The 11,292-nt window shown below is 40.8% G+C and overlaps 1 protein-coding gene across 1 annotated transcript; it reads right to left on the reverse strand.

Annotated features, from left to right (window-relative positions):
• Nucleotides 1–10,309: 10,309 nt before the first annotated feature.
• LOC130137901 (uncharacterized) lies at nt 10,310–11,074 on the reverse strand. The gene has a single exon (XM_056310421.1). It carries the CDS (start codon nt 11,072–11,074, stop codon nt 10,310–10,312), a length of 765 nt encoding a protein of 254 aa, XP_056166396.1.
• Between the last annotated feature and the right edge of the window lie 218 nt (nt 11,075–11,292).

Genomic DNA, 11,292 nt, shown 5'->3' on the forward strand with positions numbered 1-11,292 from the left:
AGAATCATTTTGCAGATGCTTTTGCAACTTTGTCATCCTTACTACAAGCTGAAGATGGTATGGATATAAAACCATTGAGAATCAATATTCTTGAACAACCAGCTCATTGCATGATGGTTCAGGCAGAATTTGACAATGAACCATGGTATCATGACATCAAAAGATATCTTCAATCGGTAGAATTTCCTGAAGAAAGCCAACTAGGTGACAGAAAATTTATAAGAAAGATAGCCAACAAATTCTTCCTCAGTGGTCAAACCCTCTACAAGAGATCGTTTGATTCAACCCTACTAAGATGTGTAAATGCTACAGAAGCTGAATAGATTATGAAAGAAATTCATGAGGGTGAATGTAGACCGCACATGAATGGACATCTTCTAACCCGAAAGATTATGAGGTTGGGATACTATTGGATGACAATGGAATCAGATTGCATCCAACATGTGAGATGTTGTCATCAATGTCAAGTTTATGGAGACAAAATTAATGCACCGCCAAATGAGTTACATCAAATGTCCGAGCCATGGCCATTTTCAATGTGGGGCATTGATATGATTGGTCCAATCAACCCCAAGGCCTCAAATGGACACCGATTTATCTTGGTCGCTATTAACTATTTCACTAAATGGATTGAAGCAAACTCCTACACGAATGTTACTGTCAAGAATGTTGCAAGATTCATTAGGTGGGACATCATTGCTAGGTATGGAGTTTTAGAAGCAATAATTACGGACAATGGCTCAAATCTAAACAACAAGATTATAGATGATTTACTCGAACACTTCCACGTTCGACATCTAAACTCATCTCCATATCGTCCACAAATGAATAGAGCAGTTGAAACGGCAAATAAGAATATCAAGAAGATACTAGCCAAGACAGCCGAAAATTATCGTGATTGGCACGAAAGGTTACCGTATGCTTTGATGGCATACCGAACTTCAATTCGAACATCAACTGGAGGAACCCCGTTTTCCTTGATTTATGGAATGGAAGCAGTGCTACCTGTTGAAGCAGAAATTCTTTCATTAAGGATACTATCCCAATTGAAGCTTTCAGAAGCTGAGTGGATTCAACAAAGATATGAACAACTCAACATGATCGATGAAAAGAGATTAAGAGCTATATGCCATAGACAAGCCTATCAAAGACGAGTGGCTAAATCCTTTAACCGAAAAGTAAAACCAAGGCATTTCAAAATAGAGGATTTAGTAGTGAGGAAAGTCATCTTCAACAATTCAGATCCTCGTGGCAAATTCACTCCGAATTATGAGGGTCTATACATTGTCAAGAAAGTTCTTCTTGGAGGAACATTGATTCTTATAGATATGGCAAGAACAAAATTGGCCTATCCTATAAATGCAAATACTGTCAAGATTTTCTACCCATGAAATGAAGACGAACATTCAAGAAGAGATTTGGATTACTTTAGAACATGTGCAATATCATGCATATCATGCATACCATGCATTTCATGAACATGTTTATCTGTTTTGCAGAAGAAAGCAAAAAGAATCTGAACCAGTTGATGGTTTCAGAATTCCCAACAAAGTAGTCAGATAATAGAGGGAAGTATCACTTCCAATTCTATTTTCCAATTGATATCTCCTAAATGTGCTTTTCTTTTTATCATCCATAGGGAGACAAAGAAAAGGGAGCGACAAAAAGAAAATCCCCAGTGGAATCAAAGAAAAACATGCAAACAAGAGGGATCTTGGCAAGTTGATCAGACAGGTATCCCTAAATCTTGAGTGCATGTGTCGAAGAAGTTGCCTTTTTAAGAGAAAAACAAACTTCTTTTTCCCCAAGCGAAATGACATTAAAATTGAACAAAACAAAATAGATTGTTTTGAAAAAATAAAATACTTCAGAAATGTTTCAAATCAAAAGTTTTGAAACACGCTTTCTTTAAAAATGCACTAAGCATCAAAATTCCCTAAAATGGATAATTTGACAAGTTTTGAAAAGTTTCAAAGAAAAAATTTGGATCAAATCGGATGGAAAGATCTTCATATGATGAAAGGTAAGCCATATCCAAACACGTCCCCTATACACTCAAAATCAAAATAGAGAAGTAAGTGAGAAAAAAAAACTCATTCGAAGGAAATAGGGGATGTTCGCAATGATTACATGGATTGAAATGATGAAAGGCAGTCATTTTACTATCCCAAACACATGCTTATCACTTGCAAAACCAAATTTGAGCCAAAACAGTGGAGAAGTTTTTCCAAAACAGCCCTGTTAAGAACCACCCTACATTGGGGCAAATCAGGAGGTTTGCGATTGACAGCTATGGAGAATAGGATCAGGAAAGATTTTATTGCATACTCTCGAATAAATCTTTTGTGATAACTTCAGATAAAGTCATATGGAAGCTCAAGACATCCCAAAAGGATGAAGAACACTTCATTTCTTATACCCAAACACATTACCTTTGGCAAAACCCAATTGAGCCTGAATATTCATTTCAGAATCCTAAATTGGTGATCATCTCTTCACACTGGAGCATGAGCATATGATCCACTTTAATAGATAAGAAACAAAAGGGCATGACACAGAGTCCTTAGAAAAATCAAAAGCAAAAGAATCTGGGGCATGAAAAAGCAGTGTGCCTGGTAAAAGCAAGGCCAAATGCCCGAGAAAAATGAGAAAGAAAAAGAGAGTTCAAAAGAAAGCTCGAAATGACAAAAAAAAAAGTCATAACAAAGCAAAGTCAAGACCATGAGAGATCATAGATCACAACAAGTGAGAATGAGCAAAAGAAAAGAGACTGTAATGAATGTTTAGAGGACTCTGATGTTCATAAAAGAAAGACCCCTAGTGAGCAAAAAAGAAAAAAGGTGGTGATGCCAAGAAGATCATCAATTTCATAAAAACCCTGAATTCAAACAAATGAACCTTTTGAGCCTATCCAATACCAACAATACAACCTCTCCCCAAAGGCTCTTCAGATTGGGATGTTGAAAGTAGAAACATGACTTTATGACAAGAAGTAATCACTCAAAGAAGTATATGCAATAATATCTTGTCTTGTCCTCAAGGTTCTTAACTTGAAGACCCAAAGTCAGATATGATGAAATTCTTTTTCTTGGCCTCAGAATGCCTATCCTTTGAATAGCCATTGACCAAGCCAACATTACAACCCGTTGAAAGACCTTATCGGATCAATTGGATTGTATACATTGTGAACATTTCTAAACACCTAACGATTGGTTAAGAGAGATAAAATTGAGGGATATCAGACAAGTACCCTTTCAATCAGATAAAGAAAAGACAAAGTTCATAGATTGAAACAAATCATTTCTAATGAAGGTCTTCTAAACGATCATTTCAAGCATTTCTTGAAAGATTGCAAGCATTTTGTTCAAATAATTCCTTGAAAAGGAAATTTGATTGTCTGAAATGTATTAATGCAAATAATGCATGTTTCCAGACCAGGTTTTAAAAGTTTTTGGTCAACTTAAAATCAAGTTTTCAAACAGTTTGTGGTAAGCTAAGAAAAAACCACGCTTCAAACAGTTTTGATTAATTTCAAAACTACTTTTCAAAATAGTTTTTGGTCAACTAAAAAAACCATACAAAGGTTAGTAAAACCTCAAAATCACGTAACTCACGGTCAAGGCATTCATTATTTGAAGTCTTCCCAAAGTCCTACTAGTGAGGAACCACTAGGCAAATTCAAGTCTTACAGGCGAGGAGCCCCTAGGCAAATTCAAGTCCTACATGCAAGGAGCCCCTAGGCAAATTGAAAGTCCTACAGGCGAGGAGCCCCTAGGCAAATTTAAGTCATACTAGCGAGAAGTCCCTAGGCAAATTCAAGTCCTACAGGCGAGGAGCCCCTGGGCAAATTCAAGTTCTACAGGCGAGGAGCCCCTAAACAAATTCAAAGTTCTACAAGCAAGGAGCTCCTAGGCAAATTCAAGTTCTACAGGTGAGGAGCCCTTAGGCAAATTCAAGTCCTACAGGTGAGGAGCCCCTAGGCAAATTCAAGTCCCTACTGGTGAGGAACCACTAGGCAAATTCAAGTCCTATAGGCGAGGAGCCCCTAGGCAAATTCAAAGTCATATAGGCGAGGAGCCCCTAGGCAAAATCAAAGTTCTACAGGCGAGGAGCCCCTAGGCAAATTCAAGTCCTACAGGCGAGGAGCCTCTAGGCAAATTCAAAATCCTACTGATGAGAAACCACTAGGCAAATCCAAAGTCCTACCGGTGAGGAACCACTAGACAAATGCAAAGTCCTACAGGCGAGGAGCCCCTAGGCAAATTCAAAGTCCTACTGGTGAGGAACCACTAGGTAAATTTCTAAATCCTCAGGCGAGGAGCCTCAGGTATTCATGGTTCGTGGGTTCATCCTTAAACCACAAAATCAGAATAACCATCATAATCATCACCACCATCAATTCATTCCCTTGGATAAGCAACAAAGAGACGCTCTCAAACAGGTAAGTTTCTCTCCCTCAATAATTAAGAACCTCTAAAAATATGTTTTGAAAAGAAAACCTTTGGATTAGATCACGAATTTCAAAAGCATGATCCCTAATTAGTTGTTGTGAAATTTTCATCTTATCTTGTTCAGTGAGTCGACTAAAAATTCAGGTGTCACCTTGTCTTTGAGATCAACCTCTAACGACCTCAATCCCAAAGAGGGGCAGCTGTTGACACTTGATTTTTAGCTAATTTTTTTTATATTTTCAAAAATCTCAAAATTAGGACTAGGAATCTTGTCCAAGCCTAGAAACTTATTTCTAAACCAAAAAATAATTTTTTGGCATTTTTCTACATTTTTCCTTAATTTCTTTTAGTCAAAATAAGTGAGAAAATCAAGAAAAATAGCAAATGGAATCAGAAAATTCCATAAAAATAGTCACTAGTCTTCTTTTAAATCCAATTTCATTAATACATCATCAATTTTGAAAAATCTCAATCGGGTGTATGTTTTCCCAAAATTGGGCAAAATTAAACCCGAATTGAACCAAAAATGCAATTAAATCTTTTCTAGTCATTTTTAAGTCAAAGTGTATTCACAACAAATGATTTTGGGACCTTGAATTACATAATGGTCAGTCCAATTGCACAATTTGTTAAAGAAATTAGAAAACCCCAAAATTCAATTGAAAACTAAGAATTTTGAGCCCAAATTGGGAATCGTGCTCAATATGAAATAGTCGAACCATGAGACCATCATTTCTAGGGTTAATTAGATGTGATAATTCAATTTTGGCATCAATTTTGCCTAATCAGGTCATTAGGACATTAAATTGAATAAAATCCTATTAACCGGAATACAAAAATGTGAAAATTTTGGACATGATTATCACAAAAATTGGGAAAAATCACATATTTGGGTTCAAAATGTGATGGGGAGTTCAATTTTAGGGTTTAATTTGAAAAAATCGGTTGAAATTGAGCTCAATTTGAGTTTTTAATCAAAATCGGGCCTGCCGGGTTGACTAGGTCAACCCGACCCGACCCGACCCAGTGACCTGTCTTCTTCACCCGGTTCACCCCAGAACGTTCAAAACCCAGAAAATTCCATTTCAAGCCCGCGACTTCACCAGCCTTAATCCCACAACAAAAACGTGCGAAATACCGATCTAATAGCTGGATAATCACCGGTTGTCATCGGTTATTCGGTCTAACCGATTCAAGGTTGGTTCTAACCGAATTTGGGCGGGATTTTTTATCAACAAAAAGCTGAAAAAAACTGAAGATTGAGAAGAGAGGTGTTCGGTGAATGAGAGAGAGAGAAAATGAGCGAAATCAAAGAGAAGGATCGAGAGAGAGAGGGTCGAGAGTCCCGTCACGAGTGTCCGGTGCCGTCGTGAATGGTGGAGCACCGGCGAATTGTGGATAGGCCGTGACTCTCCCCTGGTCGTTTCAGTCAGACAAACTGATCGCGAAGCCCTGAAAACGAGCTTCGTCCGGCGTGCCGAGAGATACTCCGACGAATATGAAGCTACTAGGGTGAAGATCAAGTGTCAAGGAACAACTCTAGAGGCGCGGATTAGTTCGGCAATTCCTCCTGATCATTGAACAAAGAAGGTAAAGTTGGCTCATAGTTATTTTTTTCAAATTTTCCAGAATTCAGTTCCAATCCCAATATGAATGTTTATGTGATTTCGTCGATGAATTTTGGCATTTTGATGTTCAGAACTAGTTTCTAATCTTTTTTGGTATTGTTTGATTGCATTTCGGACATTAAAAACACATAAATCGAGTTGGCCACCCCCATGAACCATCTTGCCGGAGCTCGGAGGTCCTCACCGGAGCATCACCGTGGCCATAGGCCTGTCAAGTTAACCTTCTTTAATCATTGTTTGATGTTTTTGTCTTTAATTTGAACCGAACTAGATGGTTAAGGCGAGTAGAATAGGGGTTTTAAGTTATGATGAGCATGATTTAGGTTGGCAACAAATTAGCATTTTCCAGCGAGGATTTCGCTGGTCGGTGACCGTCCGACGGCCAATCAGCTGGTTTATTAGTTTAGTTTGATAGTAGATGATATAGTCTCAATGTAGAATCCAAAATCATGGTCGGAATCACACCCGAGATCGTCGGATCCTGATCCGAAGTCACGGCCTCGAAAACATTAAACTGGAAATTGTGCATACAAAATGTTTGGCAAAATGCCTAAGAGAAAAATGGTTAAAACGGCGCCATTTTTGGCTCTTGGCTTGCCGAAGAAGACGAATGGCGACTAGCGCCAACGACGCCTAGTTCGGTCAGGCCGAACCGGGTTGAACCGGGCCGGTCTGGTTCGTTTACCAGCGGGAAATTTAAAAAAAATAATAAATAATAAAAAAAATCTAAAAAAATAAAAAAATTCATAAAAAAAACTAAAAAATTCATAAGAATAAAAAATTCAGAAATTTTTTTGGAAAATCAGAAAAATTTTAAAAAAATAGGAAATTCACAAAAAAATAAAAAAAATTAGAAAATTCATAAAAATTCAAGAAATTTTCAGAAAATTCAGAAAATACAAATAAAAAATGTAAACAAATTTTAGAAAGTCAATAAAAAATTGAAAAATTAGAAAATTCATAAAAATTTTTAGAAAATCATAAAAATCAATTCCCGGTTAATGAAGTTTCCAGAAAAAAAAATCAAAAAATTTCAAAAATTTTAAAAATTCACAGCATAGTCCAAAAACACTGTGGCCAACCTTAGAAAGTGAAATTTGAATTTTTGGAAATGCCTAAGTGGCATTTTTAGAAAATTTCAAATTCAATGGTTATAACCCCTAAAAAACCCTAAAACCCTAAAAAATGTAAATCATGAAATGAATAAGCTTCTAGAGCTTCATTAGGGTTTGGATGTTTTGATTGATTTTCATTTTTAGAGACCATTTAGGATTGATTGATCTAATTGATATCAATTGTGCATTTAATACTTGGTTGGTTTTTCCTGCGATTAGAATGGATAGAATTAGTGGGTAAGCCTCGGAAATTTACATGACACGTTAGATATCGTATCGTTCTTAGGTACCAAAAAGGCGTTAGGGATCTCGATTTGGGATCAATAACGTAACCAAGTCCCCGTACTTAGAATCTTTGGTTCGTAGAATCGTGGTATTTCTCCCATACCCCGATTAGGTTTCTAGTCTACCTACCAATAATGACTAGTGGCGACTCCAAAATCATAAACTTAGACTAAATAGGAAATTAACATCCGCTGTCACGTGAGGTATGGTCTGGGAGAGACCCTTACACGGAAATACTTCCTTAGCGTGCAAATCCTGAAAGCCCCAAAAAAGCGCGGTGCGACAATTCTTAATGGTCACCTGATTCAACTGTCTGTAGTCAATACACAACCTCAAAGACCTATCTTTCTTTCTCACGAATAACACTGGCGGATAAAGCCTTTGTCCAACAACTCCTGCATTTGGACCTTTAATTCTTTTAATTCTGACAACGACATCCTATAGGACGCTTTCGAGATCGGTTCTGTTCCTGGGGCCAACTCAACCACGGACTCCACTTCCCTCTCAAGTGGCAATCCCGACAATTCCTAAGGAAAGACAACGGGGAAATTGCGCACTACGGCTATGTCTTCTAGCTTCGGCTCTCCAGCCGTCGAATCAACTACAGTCGCCAGAAATCCTTGGCACCCTTCGTCTAACAGCTTAGTCACCTCAAGTGACGAGATCCAAGGGATCGAGGTTCCTCCTCAATTTCCCACAAACTCGAATCTAGGATGTCCAACCGGATTAAATTGGATCACCCTGTTACTACAGTCTATTATAGCTTTCTGTTGGGGTAAGTACAGCGCAAGTGTCATAACTTTTGTACGGAGGACACTTGAGTGCCATAACTTTTTTTTGGCTCACTTGAGTGCCATAACTTAAAAAAAAAGATTACTTAAGTGCCACTTACGAGCTGGTCGTGAGGGCCTGAAACCGCGATTTTTCCGACCGAACAATGACCTTCCTGGCGAGACGAGCACCGCCAGCTTGAAGAGGGGGTGTCGGTGAATCATTCCATGGCCTACGTTCGTCTCGAAATTTCCGTTTTAGCCTCCGTTGACAAAGGTAAAAATGCTTCGTAGTCACACAAATCGGCTCGATAAATGTGTGACTACAAAGCATTTTTACCTTCGTCAACGGAGGCTAAAATGGAAATTTCGAGACGAATGGAAGCCATGGAATGATTCACCGACACCCCCTCTTCAATCTGGTGGTGCTTGCCTCGCTGGGAAGGTCACCGTTAGGCTGGAAAAGCCGCGGTTTCAGGCCCTCACGACCAATCCCTCTGACAAGCTAGTTGTGAGGGCCTGAAACCGCGGCTTTTGCGGTCGAATGGTGACCTTCCCGGCGAGGCGAGCACTACCAGCTTGAAGAGGGGGTGTCGGTGAATCATTTCATGGACTCGATTTGTGTGACTACGAAGCATTTTTACCTTTGTCAACGGAGGCTAAAACGGAAATTTCGAGATGAACGAAAGCCATGGAATGATTCATCGACACCCCCTCTTCAATCTGGTGGTGCTCGCCTCGCCGGGAAGATCACCGTTCGGCTAGAAAAGCCACGGATTCGGACCCTCACGACCAACCCCTATGACAAGCTAGTCGTGAGGGCCTGAAGCCGCGGCTTTTCCGGTAGAACCGTGACCTTCCCGGCGAGGCGAGCACTACCACCTTGAAGAGGGGGTGTCGGTGAATCATTTCATGGACTTCGTTCGTCTCGAAATTTCCGTTTTAGCCTCCGTTGACGAAGGCAAAACTGTTTCATAGTCACACAAATCGGCTCGATAAATGTGTGACTACGAAGCATTTTTACCTTCGTCAACGGAGGCTAAAACGAAAATTTCGAGACGAACGGAGGCCATGGAATGATTCACCGACACCTCCTCTTCAAGCTTGTGGTGCTTGCCTCGCTGGGAAGGTCACCGTTAGGCTGGAAAAGCCGCGGTTTCAGGCCCTCACGACCAATCCCTCTGACAAGCTAGTTGTGAGGCCTGAAACCACGGCTTTTGCGGTCGAATGGTGACCTTCCCGGCGAGGCGAGCACTACCAGCTTGAAGAGGGGGTGTCGATGAATCATTCCATGGCCTCCGTTCGTCTCGAAATTTCCGTTTTAGCCTCCGTTGACGAAGGTAAAAATGCTTCGTAGTCACATAAATCGGCTCGATAAATGTGTGACTACGAAGCATTTTTACCTTCGTCAACGGAGGCTAAAATGGAAATTTCGAGACGAACGGAAGCCATGGAATGATTCACCGACACCCCCTCTTCAAGCTGGTGGTGCTCGCCTTGCCGGGAAGGTCACCGTTCGGCTGGAAAAGCCGCGGTTTTGGGCCCTCATGAACAGCTCATAAGTAGCACTTAAGTGATCTTTTTTTTGGAAGTTATGGCACTCAAGTGAGCCAAAAATAAGTTGTAGCACTTAAGTGTTCTCCGTACAAAAGTTATAGCACTTGCGTTGTACTTACCCCGCTTTCTATTTAACTAACTAGTCCATACCAATAATCACATCAAAGTCATGCATAGCTAAAACCACCAAATCTATCATTTCTTCCCTATCACCAATCACTATCTTACAATCAGGGCATCCAAACGCAATTAGCACTTTATCATTCAACATAGTAGTCACACACAGCATAACTTCAAGCGGTTTCGGCTCAATCCCAGACAATTTAACAAACTGCTCAGATATAAACGAATACGACGCCTCCAGATCAAATAAAGCATATGCAGCATGATCCGTGATCACAGAGAGAGACCGTACTTGTGACTACGCCAGGCGCGTCCTCAACTTCCCTTCTCGCCATTGCATATACTCGTCCTTGGGCTGGCGGTCTATTCTGATTGGCCAGCTAGATAGCTCCGAACTGATTTCCATTCCGGGGCGGCGGTGGCAGCAGCGCAGGCGACCCAGCCTGTCTGTTATTGGGGCATTTCCTGAACTGATGGCCCATTCCGCCACAAATAAAACACGCTCCGCCCCTATTTGGGCAAGGTCCATTCCCGTGTCTCCCTCCACATAACCTACACGGGGCGTTCTGAAAGCGATTAGGCTTCCCGATATTTCTTTGAACAAGGGGAACAAAATGATTATTTCCCGTCATAGGTCTCTTCCCAAAACGACGATTGTCCCAAGCCGGGGCCTGCCGCGATCCAAAAGCGGTAGCCCGATCCATTAAATCATGCTTGATTGCCTGAGCTCGGTCATATATCTCATGATATCCTCTCAAGTTTAGTGAGATCATCTGACTGCGGAGGTCCGGCTTCAGTCCATTTCGGAACCTCCTGGCTTTGTCCACTGGGTCCTTTACCATTCTTGGGGAAAATTTAGACAGCCTTGCGAACTTGACCTCATATTGGTCTACCGACCTCTGACCCTGGCGAAGTTTCATGAATTCAGCCAACTTCTGCTCTTGGGCACTTTTCGAGAAATACTTGCCATTGAAGGTCTCGATAAAAACAGTCCAAGTCGGGGCAGTACCTGCGGGGAACACTTGACCTCTGGTGGCTCTCCACCAATTGCTTGCATTTTCTTGAAGCTGGTAGACTGCCAGGGTTACTTTTTCCTCTTCAGTGCATAACAGCACTTTGAAGGCTTTCTCTAGTTCTTCAACCATCGAGGTACAGCCTTAGTGTCACCTCTCCCATCAAACCTCGGGGGCTTCAACTTCAGAAACTGTTCTACCAGCTTAGACATTGGTCTGTTTGCCTATACTTGGCCTTGAGCGGGGTGCCCGCCATTCTCGTGGTTCCCATTGTTTCCATTATTCCCATTGGCTCCGTTGGCGGCAGCAACAGCGGCCTCAGTAGCAGCAGCGACAGTAGTATTTCATTC

This window comes from Syzygium oleosum, unplaced genomic scaffold, assembly GCF_021117445.2.
Source record: "Syzygium oleosum isolate NSW1041296 unplaced genomic scaffold, Sole_v2.1 Sole_v2.04, whole genome shotgun sequence".
Taxonomy (NCBI): Eukaryota; Viridiplantae; Streptophyta; class Magnoliopsida; order Myrtales; family Myrtaceae; genus Syzygium; species Syzygium oleosum.

Bases quoted from the DNA above. Each gene is read 5' to 3' on its own strand.
- LOC130137901 (XM_056310421.1), bottom strand. From the start codon at position 11,074: ATGGTTGAAGAACTAGAGAAAGCCTTCAAAGTGCTGTTATGCACTGAA.